The sequence below is a fragment of the Amaranthus tricolor genome, chromosome 6, assembly GCF_026212465.1.
Source record: "Amaranthus tricolor cultivar Red isolate AtriRed21 chromosome 6, ASM2621246v1, whole genome shotgun sequence".
NCBI lineage: Eukaryota > Viridiplantae > Streptophyta > Magnoliopsida > Caryophyllales > Amaranthaceae > Amaranthus > Amaranthus tricolor.
Genome location: NC_080052.1, coordinates 31,933,599 through 31,948,864, shown reverse-complemented (window position 1 = coordinate 31,948,864; position 15,266 = coordinate 31,933,599). Strand labels below are relative to the sequence as shown.

At 34.9% G+C, this 15,266-nt stretch overlaps 3 protein-coding genes across 6 annotated transcripts; 2 read left to right on the top strand and 1 right to left on the bottom strand.

Annotated features, from left to right (window-relative positions):
• Positions 1-787: 787 nt before the first annotated feature.
• Positions 788-5,738, top strand: LOC130815959 (uncharacterized). Of its 4 annotated transcripts, none has more exons than XR_009042662.1 (7): positions 790-1,229; positions 1,657-3,015; positions 3,095-3,163; positions 3,244-3,403; positions 3,524-3,617; positions 4,551-4,697; positions 5,292-5,738. XR_009042662.1 is itself a non-coding variant. In XM_057682509.1 (6 exons), exons 1-5 carry the CDS (start codon positions 1,227-1,229, stop codon positions 3,583-3,585), a joined length of 1,692 nt encoding a protein of 563 aa, XP_057538492.1. In that variant the 5' UTR covers positions 788-1,226; the 3' UTR covers positions 3,586-3,617; positions 5,292-5,738. The 4 variants fall into 4 exon arrangements, 2 of the variants coding, with proteins under 2 accessions (XP_057538492.1, XP_057538493.1); XR_009042661.1 differs by having other exon boundaries at positions 791-1,229; positions 3,244-3,442; XM_057682509.1 differs by lacking the exon at positions 4,551-4,697 and having other exon boundaries at positions 788-1,229; positions 3,244-3,442.
• A 2,474-nt stretch (positions 5,739-8,212) lies between these two features.
• LOC130815958 (transcription elongation factor 1 homolog) lies at positions 8,213-11,531 on the top strand. The gene is made up of 5 exons (XM_057682508.1): positions 8,213-8,378; positions 9,976-10,106; positions 10,604-10,674; positions 11,131-11,152; positions 11,240-11,531. Exons 2-5 carry the CDS (start codon positions 9,994-9,996, stop codon positions 11,298-11,300), a joined length of 267 nt encoding a protein of 88 aa, XP_057538491.1. The 5' UTR covers positions 8,213-8,378; positions 9,976-9,993; the 3' UTR covers positions 11,301-11,531.
• A 517-nt stretch (positions 11,532-12,048) lies between these two features.
• LOC130815957 (ABC transporter G family member 20-like) lies at positions 12,049-14,532 on the bottom strand. The gene has a single exon (XM_057682506.1). The coding sequence runs from the start codon at positions 14,080-14,082 to the stop codon at positions 12,049-12,051; it is 2,034 nt and encodes a 677-aa protein (XP_057538489.1). The 5' UTR covers positions 14,083-14,532.
• Between the last annotated feature and the right edge of the window lie 734 nt (positions 14,533-15,266).

Genomic DNA, 15,266 nt, shown 5'->3' with positions numbered 1-15,266 from the left:
AACTTTATGAGTGAGTAGTTTGCATATACAAGAGGTCGAGAAAATTTAATCATGTTTAATATTTCATTTGTATCTTTATCTCTCAAATTTATATAGAAAAAAGGAAAAAAAAAATTGTCGAAAACTATATAGAATAATTTTTTTTTGTCAAAAACTATGTACATAATTTTTTTGTCAAATAATACCTATTAACGATTTCCATCGAAATTTCAGTTTCTTCTCTCACATAAAATCACATGTCCATATTTAATAAATCCATCCCAGTTTCATTCACACCTTGCATGTGATTTTCCCCATTTCAAAATAATAAATCAAACAATATGTGATTTATTAATGGATGTTTAACGGTAACTGTTAATAGGCAGTATTTAACCAAAAATTATTTGTAGGTAGTCTTTGAAAAAAAATATTCCAGGTAATTTTTGACAAAAGTAAGATTTTTCTATGTTGTTTCTGACAATATTCTCTAAAAAATTGTGATAAATAATCAATTATTTATTAATTAGCGCAATATAAACAAAATTATAGACTTAAGTAGTAGACAAAATTGTTTACTAAGGGGTATGTTGAAGGAAGGAGACAACAACGATAATTAAATTAAGAACTTTATATGAAAAAGTGATACATGTAATAAGACTTTATTGTGAATTAATATCTGAATTTTTTAAATTCATAATATATTATATGTGGATACTTTTTGAGTAAAAAAAATATACATTGTTTATTTTGAATTTCTTTTTTTTTTGAAACCATTTATTTTGAATTAGTATAACATGGTTGTTGAAGTTTCAAATCAATAAAGAAAAACCCTTGAAAAGAATCCTACTATCCACCTCACCGGCAACCCAAAAAAATCAAGAAAAATGCTATTTTTAGTTTCACATCATAGACACATAGTAGATCGTTTCAGCGTCAGTTGCACTCTCTAGTGTTAATGAAACCGCCATCGCGCTGCCGTTTTCTTCTCCGCTGTGCTCCATTTTCACCACCATTTCTTACTACTTCCATCATCATCCTTGTGTTTTCCCGATTATAAAATCAATCCAAACAACCTTTTATGCTGTCATTTTCGCTTTTCGTAGACCAAGCGCTCCATCTCTTTTATCCAAATACCCCTTAATCTAAGATCCGTTTATTCTGAGATCTGCCACTTTTATTTCTTTTGAATTTAGCTACTTCCAATTCACTGCTGAAATATTCATCAACTTTGCTCCAGAATTGCATTCATGGTATATACTTTAATTACTTGTCTGTCTTTTCATTGCATTTTCTAATTGTTTCTCATTTATTGGATTGTTTTTGAAATTTGTTTTAACACTTCTTGAATGTTTATTGATTGAATTTGATTATACTATGTGAAATTGACTATTTTGATTAAAGATTAAATGTCTAAGTAGAAAACATGGTAATAAGGCTTTCAATGATGGTATAGTGTAAATTGGTTGATGATACATTTTGAGGAAATTGATATTTCTGTTTGGGATTTCATCAAAGTAGATATCAAAGTTACCTTATTGCCATAAAGTTTTAAGTAAAAAGGTGAAAAGGGTTTTCCATGATGGTGAGTTTTTTTTCTGCTACATTTCAGCATGTTTTAATTTTTATTTTGTTATAGAGCTATTTTGTGAGTGAAATGAGTGTTGCATGTTGCTGCAGTCTTTTCAAAATAAGGGGATTTGGATGTCCAAGGATGGTGGGTGTTTGACTGATGGAGAAATTTCTTACGATAGTGTTTCTAGAATTGAAGCTAAGCGTTCGCATCAATGGTTTATAGATAGTGGTGAGGCTGAGTTTTTACCGAGCAAAAAGCAAGTTGTAGAAGTTTCTAGTGGTGATTCATTTGCTGAAATTCCCACCTCAACGCTTTCTCCGTGGGGAAATCTGTCAAGTTTTAGCTCGGTGTCAACTCAACTTACCGAAGAGTTGTTTGATACTGATGCGGGTAGGGATGCTAGTTTTGATGAGAGAAATGTAGTGCCTGTCAATGTGGGTAGTTTACATATGGGAAGAAAGGTTACAGTTGATCCTTTTGGGCATACTTCCTCATTTGGTCTATCTATGTCTCATCCATTAGAAGATCCCAAGTCGGGAATAAACTATGGTGGGATCAGGAAAGTTAAAGTTAGTGAAGTAAGAGATCCTGACAACGTCATGTCTATGGTTGCAGGAGCGTCGTATTCTACTGAAGCTAATGCTGGTATTTCGACCACTCATGGGTATGACGAGGTGGATGATAGTGGTATATCTATGGGTTTGACATATGGTCGAGAGGTGGAAAATGTTGTAACAGTTGGACACTCCTATGGTAGGGAAGGTGACAATTTTATACCTATGGGGCAGACATATAGTAAAGATGCTTGTAACGCAATGGATATGGGGAACCCTTACAAGGCTGACAGCAGCACCATGCAAATGGTGAATTCATTTGGTGGTGCTGGTGGTAATATCGTGCCAATGGCTGAGACCTTCAGCAAAGGTGATCACAATGTCGTTTCCATGGGAAACCTCAGCAAAGAGGACAATCACTTGATCCCCACAAGTAATGCATATGGAAGTGATGGCTGTATCTCAGTGACTAGCAGTTATAGCAAAGGGCTTGACTGCACCACAAATATTGCTCCAGCTAACAGCAAATGTAAAAACAATACATCATCTATTGGTCACTCATTCAGCAAGGGAGAGAGTAACATAATATCCTTTGGTGGTTACAATGAGGATGATGAAGCAAATGCTTCCGCTAGTCTGATATGCAATTACGACTTGCTAATGGGCCATCCTTCTGTTCAACGGAGCGACACATTAAACCAAAAGAAATTGATGGTCTTAAATGCTAATGCACCTACAGGTACTGCTCAAGTTATCAATGTGGGAGCAGATAGTGTCACCAGAAAGAAAGAAGACACTAAAACAACTAAAAAGGCACCTCCCAACAATTTTCCTTCAAATGTCAGAAGTTTGCTTTCCACTGGTATTTTGGATGAGGTGCCTGTGAAGTATATTGCTTGGTCACGAGAGGTAATATTTTATATAGTTTTTGGTTCATTGTTGGATTTAGCTAGATTGGGTTGACAACGTGTGTGCTTATATATGCTAGAAAGAGCTTCGTGGTATCATTAAAGGTTCTGGATATCTTTGTGGATGTCAGTCATGCAACTTCTCTAAAGTAGGTTTTCTTATAATTTTTACCTTGGATTTATAGGGTCTAATGTTGGATCCGACCAACAGATTTTCTTGCTTGTTTAGGTTATTAATGCCTATGAGTTTGAGCGACATGCTAGTTGCAAAACAAAACACCCCAACAATCACATTTACTTTGAGAACGGGAAAACCATTTATGGGATTGTTCAAGAGCTCAGGAATACACCACAGAATATGCTGTTTGATGTTATTCAAACAATAACAGGTTCGCCCATCAATCAAAAATCCTTCCGTGCATGGAAAGGTGATATTTTTTTTCATTTGATTAACATTTCTTTTAATGCAAAGTGCACTTTTCTTATTCTTTGTTGCTTATGTTTGTTAGATTCTTTCCTGGCTGCTACACGGGAACTTCAGCGTATTTATGGTAAGGAAGAGAGGAATTAATCATTATAAATTAACTTGCTGTGAAGGGACTGGTAAGAATTCTTCTAACATTTAAATCTCTGTTAAGTTCCATTACATGTATTTTTATTTGTGTGCAAAATATTTTGATGAAATGTTGTCTGACATAACTGAATTGATAAGATGATATGTCATTTTCGAGTCTCAAAAGTAATTGATTCCACAATGGAGAGGAATCTAATGCTAAGTATAAAAAAAAAAATACTCCTTTTGTCCTTCTCAATTTACACCACTTTCCATTTTAATTTGTCCCACTGATTTTGCACCTTTTCTTATTTGGCAACGGTCTCAACCTCCTTTTAATTTCATCCACAAACTTATATTCTCCAATTAAGCACTCATTTCTATTTTTAACTTGTTTTCTGTTTCATTCTCCAACCCAATTACTCTTTCCATTAAATTTCACCCATTTTGCAACTTTGCAAAATGAGAGGGACAGACGGAGTATTTTTTATAATAAACATTGCAACACGTTATAACATCACCCTCTAGTGACAAGTTTCAGTTCCTCTTGTGATCCACCACGAACATCTCAAGCATCACAAACATTCACGTGACTTGATCACCAAATATGATCACAAACTCTGAAGTTGAATTTTAAATCACAAACTTATGAACACTGCGAAGATATTGGTGAACAAATGTTTTTAAAAACTTGGTACAAAAGACGAGGAACAAGTATGTATTCTTTAAACGTTATGTCCCCCGAAGTGTCTAAGACTCTAGGTTGGATAGGATGAATTTACACAAACATAGTAAATATTATGTGTGCAAGATAATGTTGTATTCAAAGATGAGCATGGATAAAAATAACATTACGCAAAAGAAATTCAATCTCATTATATATCTTTGCAATTGATTTTGCAACTCTAGCTATAGAATTTCAATGGAAGCATCCCAATGCTTTTTGGAAGTGCTATTTCATTATGTCATATCATGAAACACAGCATACAAAACAAGACATTATATGCACAAATAAACGTGAAGCAGTGCAAGGTGGTTCTAGGCGTCAAGTAGGCTATTGAAGCTGTACTAGGCACTGATTTGGGGCCCTATAGCGCCTATGTGGCGCTAGTTTTCTGCATCTTGCTATGGTAAATCTTCCTGTCTTTGGCATCTTTCAAGCGCAGTAGTGTCTTTTCTAGTGAAAAATGCCAAGGTTCCTCCATAGGCTTGTGTACTTGGGTTTCAAAATAATTGTCAAATAAGCCTCTATATGTGGAAAGCACCCTATGGGCATCCTTCTTTGCTGTACACAAGTGGACTCTCGTTGGGTTTGTAGACGACTCTTAACAAGCTTATTAAAATGTTTAGAGCTATACACGAGTTAACCACTAGCTTTGCTGGTCATTTGAAGTATAAAGGAGTGTTTGTTCATAGTTGGTTTTATGCTCGTTGCTACCCATTATTATAATCCAAATTTACTAATCTGGTTCACAGTTCATTGTTTGGTTTGTTTGATACTGAACCTTGGTCTCCCAAATTTTAAGTTCACCAGCAAGCATGTGGATGAATCTGTATGCTGTTTTTTTTTTCAGTCAGTATTTGTACCGCAGTAGTCAGTACATAATTTCTTGCGTAGGACATCTGGTGTGCACTACATAATTTATTTAGTTGCAGTAAGTAGTGTCTTAGACGTGATTATGTGACTTCATTTTGCTAGCCACATTGAAGATCTTGCTATGCAGGTTAAGAAAATAGAAGCATGGTTCACCAATGAATTTGTGAGCCCATCTTCTGAGTGGAATGCTGGTTGTATCCATGAGGTAGTGGAAAGCTCAAGAGGAGGTATTCCTAATCCAGTAGAAGTTTAAGAAAAGATGGTAGCCAATTGTACTCCTGATGTGAGGGTGTATGCATGAGCAGTCGTGAAATCTTTCAACTAGTCTGTTTCTTGGTCTCAAATGTTGTTGAAGATCAGGAGTAGTGATACTATGGTGCTGATAAACGTTTGGTTGGATTCGATCTGAAAGTACTTTAACAAGAATATTTGTTTATTATGGATTATCATATTTAGATTAGTACTTGTAAATGTTGACAGTCTGTTATTTTAGATGCAATTCTGTATATAGGGAACGGATTAACGTGTACTGTATAATTTTGTTGGATTTAGTTTTCATCGATGAAAATGACTATCTGCATAGTGTCTATAATGTACTGTAACAACCTCGACGTATTCCCTTCCGTGGTTTTAAGTAGCTTGTCAGGTAAAGTGCAACAGTTAGTTGAAATAGAACAGAGGAAGTATATATTGATGTGGTTGATGATGATGGAGCCACTAATGCCAGTCGGGGATGGGTTTGTTTGGACATTGTGACTTGTGTCTCGAGTCCGTCCCGCAGGCCACATTTCCTGAAGGAGACAGAGAATGGCTGCCCATAGCTTGTTGGTACTTTAGTACATGACATTGACAACCTTGCTGAAAGGCTGCTTAGTCATTTAAATGATTATTATTTTGGTAATACTTTTACTTATTGTCTCAAGTTTTATTCTCTTAGTAACATTTTCAGAAACGAGATGCGATGCATTCACTTCATTTCTTAGGTTTTGCTTTTTGTTCGATACTTTTGGGATTTACTATCTGTCCTTTGAATTTGTTACATATTGAAATTAAAAATCTATGATGCTATGTTTGGGAATAATGATTTCATTTGAAAATTTAGAATTGGTTTAAATTTATTGTTTGGCAAATTAAAAATTTTCAAAATTGTATTTGAATCAAATTTCATCATTGTTTTCAAAGTAGTTAATATTAAGGATTTTCTCAAATTCTTCATTTATGATTTCATAATTAAAATTTATAATTTGAAATGAAATACTTGTTTCCAAACACTACATGAGAGAATTTAAATAAATCTATACATATGAATTCATCTCAAGGAGAATACTATATAAAACATAGCTTAATATGAGTTTTTTATAGCATGAAATAAAAAGGAAAACGTTAACTTTGAGAATGAGATAAAATTTACTATTTCAAAAGATTTACCATCTTAGTCTATTATCTTTTATATTATCCTTTAAAAATTTTAACTACGAAAAGTGAAAACAAGGTTAAACATATAGAGAATACTTTTTAGGAATGGTACTAAATTTTATTTTTCTTTTATTTTGTAATTTTTAAACTTTATAAAATAGGAGAAAAAGAAACTCACAAACTCACCTTTAACAACTCCTCCCTTACCAGGCACCATCACCACCACCACCACCAACCATTGCCACCCTTCCATAGTTCCATGTAACTACCCACCACCACCAATCATTGCCGCCCTTCCCTCCTCCATCATCACCAACCCCTCCCTGACACAACTATTGCTGATGAACTCAAAATAGCAGACGAAGTTCAACCTAACTGAGGATTCTCCTCACCACTACACTTTTCAATGCGGACGAGCTCACCACTATTTTACCTAATTTTCTCTCTCCTCATCTTCACGACAGCTCTCTCTTTCTCTTTCTATGAGCTTGAAGTCGCCATTTTCGCTCTCCAACCTAATGGCTTCAATATGTTCAATTTCTTGGGGAAGGAGATGAAGTTGAAGACTTGTATGAGAGAGGGTGGGTTGTGAGGTGATATTTGTTGGTAGTTCAGGGGAGGTGAAGGTGGTGGTGGGTCTGCTGTGGGGGAGGAGAGGGGTGAAGGTGTTAGGATTTTGGTTTTTCTTTTTTAAAACAAAAAATATGAATAAATCACAATAGAACGAAAATTTGAAAAAAATAAGATTATTTAACAATTTTATTCAAAAAATAAACTTCTTAAAAACTTTATTTCCAAAATAAGCGTCCGTACATCAAAACCTAGGCTTGGTGTAATGTCGTTGTTACTAACAGCGAACTAAAAAAAATAATATTAAAAAAAAATAAAAACCTCAAATCGCTGTTACTAACAGCGACTTAATGCGTTTTATCAGTTACTTCCTCATTCCAACTTACGAAATTAAGGAGTTGACCAGTCAACCTTAAAGTCACTGTTACTAACAGCAACTTGAGACTTTATTAATTTTTTTTTCTATTTCGCTGTTAGTAACAGCGATATTACACCAAGCTTAGGTTTGGATGTACGGACGCTTATTTTGGAAATAAAGTTTTTACGAAGCTTATTTTTGAAATAAAATTGTTAAATAATCTTATTTTTTTCAAATTTTTCAATAGAACACCTAACATTTTCTGTTTTTAGAAAAAAAAAACTAAATGATCCAAAATTAACAAACTCAATTAGTCTTTACAATCGAAAAATACAAGAATTGAAAAAATCTAAATTTAAAATTTTCAAAAGAGAAATACCCAACCCAAGAGTGAAAATTTTAAAGTAAAATTTTGTAATTTATAATGTCTCGAGGGGAAAATAGGTATCATAAAGTCTTGTGAGAGACAGTCTTTTTAAGTGATCATCTCTAATTATGTTAGCTTATTATATATTTTTAAAATATTATAAGCAGACATTAAGAATGATATAAGTAGACATTTAAGATATTGAAGTAAGTATTAAGGATATTATAAATAGGCATTAAATAAACATTAAGAATATGATTATTAGCATCAAGAATAATGTAAATAAGCACTAAAAATATACATTAATCGGACTGAACTTCTCACGAAAAACTATTTGAACAAGTATTATGTCGGCCTGTGTAATAAATAACAATGCCGTAAATCCGAATTAGAGCAATCATAGAATAAGAATTACTCGCATCAAGAATAGAAAGAATAAAGAGCCACGCATTTTGTAGAAACCCTAACGCGAATCTCTAGGTTCTCAACCGCCATAAACGACGGTAAGTTTTCTTCCTCTTCCTCTATTTTTTTTCTGCTTTTCTGCTAGGGTTCTATTTTCTTAGACTGTATCTTTTCTTCTTCGCTACTTCAATTTTGGATGGCTCAAATGGTTCTGTTGTTAACAACCGGAACGTTGCCGCCGGCGATCTGGGTCTCGCTTCCGTACCGTTTCGGTACAAACGTTCAAATCCGAATTCCAACATTCCTTACGCGATAGAATTTCTTCTGCTCTTTTGTTAGGTTTCTATTTTCTAAGAAATTCCATCATACTTGCGCGAATTTAGGTCTTTATATGAGAGTATATCCAAATTCCAACATTTGTTGTTATCAGTACGAATTGAACAGAATTTGTTATTAAATTGGAAATTGGATGGAAAAGATAGAAATTGATGGGGGAAAAGGTCAAAATAGTGGTATATGATGGCTTTATTGTTTAAATCTTTGTGACAGTCAAGTATGAGAAAAAAAAAGCTATGTACATTATAAGGTTGCAAGTATTTGTGCAACTCGATCTGTCTTTTGTCTTCCGGTATTAACACTTTGTTTGAATTGAAGAAATTGCAAGGAAAGGAAATCATTTGGAAGGGATACAAAGTCCTTTGGATAACTAATTTGGAGTAGAGGGATTTGAAGGGATTAGTTTTTTTTTAATTTGTTCATGACCAAATCACTACAAGTGGAAATATTTAGAAGTTCTTCTTTCTCTGAGAAGCTTTTCTTATTATTGTGTTCCTTTCCCTACCCCTTCCCTTCTTTTCCTTTTTCTCTTAAATTCTAATCCAAATATAAGTGTATGTGTTAGTGTGATACTTTGGTACCCAATCTTGTGATTGGATATCTTGGAGGCATGGCATTTCTTTAAAATACCATTTTTTTCAAAATACTAATTTCACTGTCTCTTAGTTTCTTTTGGGAATTGCATGGTGTTTCTTGTGATAATAATTGCAGTTAGATATGAATAGAACTTGGATGACTTTAAGACATTTGGAGTTCCTTCTTTCATAGCCCTCTGTGTATTAGATAAAGAAAACATAAATTTTTTTCTTGAAGGAAGTTGCTGATTTCTTTATCTGTGTAGCATAATTCGCTTCTTGAATTCGTGATTCGCTCAAATTTAGCTCAAGAATAGCCCAAAACCAACCATAAATTTGCTTTTTCCGATTCACAATTCGCGGGGAAATTAGTGAATCATGTGATGTGACACTGTTCTTTAATTATATATTTTTAGATTGTGTGCCCTTTTAAGATTATAGATATAGATAATAAGCCAGAATCTTTATGATTAACTGATGTCCATATGCCACCTTATTCCCTCTGAAGCACGATCCAACTCTTGATCGTGGAGCTCTTTGACTTTTATACATTGTCAGTGACGGAATGCACAGTACGCTAGGCTGAATTTTTTTCTCCTACAGGCTACAGTCCTTTTTTGTAAAGTTTATTCTTTTTATGTCATTTATAAGTTTTCACTCTGGCTATACTATGGTTTGGTTAATTTTCAGTCTATGTTTTGTTAGCCTTATGTCTTGTTATAAAATTAAAAATTCAAAATCTTTTTTTTTTTCTGATGGCTATCATGTTATGGTTATAATGAAGTGTTGGTAGCTACACAATATGGGCAAGAGAAAGTCAAGAGCTAAGCCGGCACCAAAGAAGAGAATGGACAAACTTGATACTGTTTTTAGCTGTCCGTTCTGCAATCATGGGACCAGTGTGGAATGCCGCATGTAAGCTGCTGCATCCTTGAGTTTATTTTGTTACAATAATTCAGGGTCATAGTGCAAAAAAGTGATCACACTCGTGATCGTAGTAACGGTACAATGATGCGGTAATGGTAATGAGAATGATGATGTTATTGTAACGCCCTAATTATCAGTCAAAAGCATGAGATAACCCTTGATACGGCCCAAATTGCTTTTTTTACACCTTTAAAAAACGGAAAATATCATTTTCTTTTAAAAAAATTTCACAATGCGGCCGATGCGATGTGGCCTTATTTTTGCAGGGTTTATGGCTTTTAGTTTGAGATACTTTATAATGTAGTCATGAGGGTACATTTGTCACTTGTGTGATTCCTAAATTTCATAGAAATTGGACTCTCCACAAGGCTATGATGAATTTAATTGCTTTTGGGGGAGTTGAACATATTCTCACTGTATACTTGGAAGCACTTTTATTGAACTACAATTTTGAGCTGACATTGCTAACCTATCATGTTTTCCAGTGACATGAAAAACTTGATTGGTGAAGCTGAATGTAGGATATGCCGAGAGAACTTCAGTATGACAGTAACAGGTACAATTTTTGAACCTTTGGCTACCACACTGTTTTCTTGGCGTTTATAGCTGTTACTTTAACCAAGTATTTGTGTCTCAACTGGTGTTAGTGGCTTCTACCTTGGCATCCAGACTCAACCAGCTTTAGGAATTTATAGAATGTCAAAATGCAGAATAAATAACAATTGTTAAAATATCTATTGTCCAAGAGAACATGTCTAGTAAAACATGAATTAAAAGGATGTAAAGAAATAACAACCTTTGGTGCTTAATGAGCACAACTATGTAGGAAACGAGTACTGCAAAGTACTATCGAATAAGAGATTAGGTAAAATTGATTCTAAAATACAGTGATGGATGGCGGTTTTCTTTCATCTATTTGGGCCAACGTTATTGTTTTTGAATGCAAGTTGCTGCGTATTATGCGAAGATTTCATTTACATATTAATTTTTTTTTTCTTATTTGTGGCTGCAGCTTTGACCGAACCAATTGACATGTGAGTCTGAATTATCTTTGAGTCTTCTAAGCTGCTCTGTTGTCCGATGTTATATTTCTTCTAATAACATTAGTGTTTAAATTACAGATATAGCGAGTGGATTGATGAATGTGAGAGAGTCAATACCCTGGAAGATGATGCTGCGTAATGTTGGGCAAAATGATAGTTGCTCCTCCCAATGGCAGCATTCTTCACTTATATTCTATGCTTTTTTTTTAAATATATATAAATGCTTTCCCTTGCCGAATCATGTATGGATATAAAATAAGGTCAGTAGACCTTTGTGCAGCAACTGGTTTGTAATTTTAGTTTATATCATCTATGTAGTTTCTTTCTTGAATCTAATGGTTAGTAGCTAGTACCACAATTGATCAGCTCAGTTTAATATGCGTGTTTTACTCTTTTTTAGTTCCCTTATTTCATGTATTTGTTTCCAGGTTCTTTGATTGCTTATTACTTTTGATTAGCTTTAATGGCCAAGAGCTGCTCGAGTTTGCTCTGACTTCTTCCATGACAGAGGGCTCAAAATGCTTTATGTAATGTTTGGAACAAGTATTTCATTTTAAATTATGGATTTCGATTATGAAATCAAAAATGAAGAATTTGAGAATGACAAGGTTTGGGTAGTCATTTTAAAATTCTTAAATTTTAACTACTTTAAAAACAATTGTGGAATTTAATTCAAATTTAAATTTGAAAATTTTTGATTTGCCAAACAAAAAATTTGAGCCAATTTTAAATTTCCAAATGAAATTATAGTTCTCAAACATAGCATTATGGAATTTGGGTTGTCTAGTTTAGCTTAAAACTAATTCTTCAAGTTGCACAATAGAGATGAGCTGAAATCAGCATACATTTGTGCAGCACACGTACGACTGACTAACTTCAAATAACTGTTAAGTCCTTTTGTTTTTGTTACCAAACAACAAAGCGAAGTAAAAGAGGATCCTAAAGAAAAAACCCCAGGCAATAGTAATCCATAAGCAATCAAGTCTACTCAGATCAGTGACTCCTTGCTGCTGTAGGATGTCAGTAGCTGTCATCACACAGGTGCTACTAGTAATATTGATCCCTAGAATGCTGCTCATGCTAGCGAATACTTTACCCTTCAAATCACGTGGAGCATCCTTGATGAGAGTGTTGTCGAACATTTGCATTCCGTTAACTAAGCACGTCATAGGATTGTTGAATTCATTATGTAAAACTCCTTGATATGGATACTTCACCAGAGACATGTAATGAAACCATATCCAGTAATGAGGGATTTGACCTCGGGGTATAAAGAGACCGCTAAAGAGTGTGAATTGAGCCAAGAAGGTTATTACCACCGTATACCCAGCTAAAACGTGAGGCACCACGGCTGACACAAAAGTCACAAATGAGTTCCCTGTCCAGAATGAGGCTACCATGAATCCGAAGTACCATAGAAAGCCCAGGAGCCCACCATTTAGTCCGATAGTCCAGAACGTTATAATGGAGAAGGTGAAGGAGAAGAGAACCAAGGGAGGGAGGGTAGTGATGGTATGACTGATAACATAGGATGATTTTCTGTAACTGTTGTAAGAAGTTTCTCTCATAAAGATTGCCCTTTCTTGGACAAAATGAGGTAAGGCTTCACTACAGATGAAGAAAGTTGTGATTATAGCAGAGGCAAAGAACGCGAGCCGTGCATGTGCTCCTTTTGGGGAATCATCTAGCCTCCAAAAGACAGTAGCAAGCATCGCACCAGAAAAAATCACAGCACTAAACCGAAAACCAAACGATTTAGGCATTCTTGTTGAGTTAATTAATGATCTTTTAGCAAGCACACCAATCTCAACCCAAGATGGGTTAGCAAACTCTGAAAACCTTGCATTTACTGTATCAATAAGCGACAAGACAGGTAAGTTTGCAGTGATAAGCTCTTGCAGATTATTATATTGCTTTTGACAGGATTTGTTGAACTCCATCAAATTAGTGATATTACCTGGAGATTCATCCTTGATCTCTGTAATGAGATCAAGCACGTATTCAACCTTGTTTTCATTTTCCGGGATTGGGTAACTGCATGCTGCGAAAAACTTTGAGATATTTGCAGGTGAGCCACTATAGACTGTCTGTCCATCAGATAGGATTATCAGATTATCTAAAATACTAAGAATCCGAGAACTAGGCTGATGGATCGACAAGATTACAATGTTGCCACTCCGACAAATACCCTGTAGAACACTGGTCACTAGAAAAGCACTTGTTGAGTCTAACCCTGAAGTCGGTTCATCTAAGAATAAGATAGGCGGGTCATTAATGATCTCAATGCCTATCGAAATCCTTTTCCTTTCACCTCCTGAGACTCCCCGATGCTCTTCATCTCCAATTACCGTCTTAGCAGCATGTCTTAGACTGAGTTGGTCAATGAGTCCTTGGACCCTCGCTCGTTTCTCGGCCTTTGAGATGGTTCTTGGCAGACAAAACTCACCTGAAAACATCAGGGTCTCTTCTACAGTTAGTCCTGGAAACAACAGGACATCTTGCATTACATAGGCTGAAATCGATTTCAGAATGTTGGTATTACACCTCAAAACTTCATGCCCATTTAAGGTTACTGACCCTTGTAATCTTTCTTTGGATATTCGACCAGCTAGAGCATCGATTAAGGTAGATTTCCCGGATCCACTAGCACCTAGAACTGCCATAATCTGTCCTCCTTTCGCTTCCCCTGATATGTCATTCAACAACTGCTTATCTTCAAGTCCATTTCTTGAAAAATTTTTATAACAAGCCAATTCTGGACAGATTTTTACGCTGAATGTTAGGTTTCGGAATGCAAGGATAAATGGGTATATAGGTATCGTTGTTGGCCTCACATCATTGAGCTCAACAAAGTGATGGGCATTGTCATTTTGAGAGAATTGGGTTTTGGGTTGAAGCTCATCTAGTGATTGTTTTCCCATGTATGCAATTTCTGGGAGCTATAATGGATTATTTGAACGTAAAAGACATATATATTCAGTACTCATAGGTCATATCCTTTTGGGTTTTGGCTTTGTCTAGTTAGAATATGTTATATTCTGTAGGCTTCACTAAACAAAAATTCACGAGATTAGTTTGTTCAAAAGTAGCGAAAATGCCAGTGCCCGTGAACTTAGTTTATACTCCATATTTATAATTTTCAAAAGTCTAGCATATTAGATTGCCTAGGAGAACAAAAAATAATTTCAGTTGAACTTGATCCATTGGTTTGAAGGCCACCAATTCTCATCTATGCTTACAAATGAGAATATATAATTGGTAATATTATATAGGGAAATTGGCTGAAATTAATCCCAACTTTCACCCGTTGGTCAAAATTAATCTTCACTATGATTTTTTTTTAATAATCTCAACTATTCTCCTAATTTGTTCAAAACATACCCACCCCTGGTAACCGGCGGTAGCAGGTAACCCCTATAGCATTTTTTTTATTTTATTTTACTCTAATCTTCAATAATAACCCATCTCCTTCATCTATTAATCCTCTCCTTTTCCCCATTAATTCCCATTAATCCCCTCCTCCATTGATGAACCCTAACTTCTGAAAACATCAAATTGAAAGTAAACCTTCAAAATCTTCAAATTCCTGCAATATATGATATTGATTCCCCAAAACTAATGAATTCAGCTTGTTCTTCTAAGTCTTCAAACTCTAATCCCAAATTTAGGGGTGCACTTTATGGAGGAAGCTTGACATGCTACCATGATCTTCCTGCGCAACTGAGGATTGCCAAACGAGGTACTAGACCGGAAAACAAATTCTATGATTGTGCTTATTGGCCTGTAAGTGCTCTAATTTTTGAAAAAAATTTCAATTTGATTTTTTCACCAAAAATAAAGCATATCTGATTTAATCTTTGTATGGCTGTGATAGGATACCAATTGTAAGTTTTTTAAGTGGGAAGATGATGTTGACAAATCCACTAACGAGATCGACAAGCATGAACAATTAGATGTTGAATTTGGAGCTTTAGTTGACAAAACTCAGAAATAAAGCATAAGAAGAGGACTATGGAAGAGGTTGTTACATCACTTAAAGTTGAAAATGCAAAGCTCAATGGCACAGTAAAGACCTTAGGAATTATGTTTGTGTTCTCATGGTTTA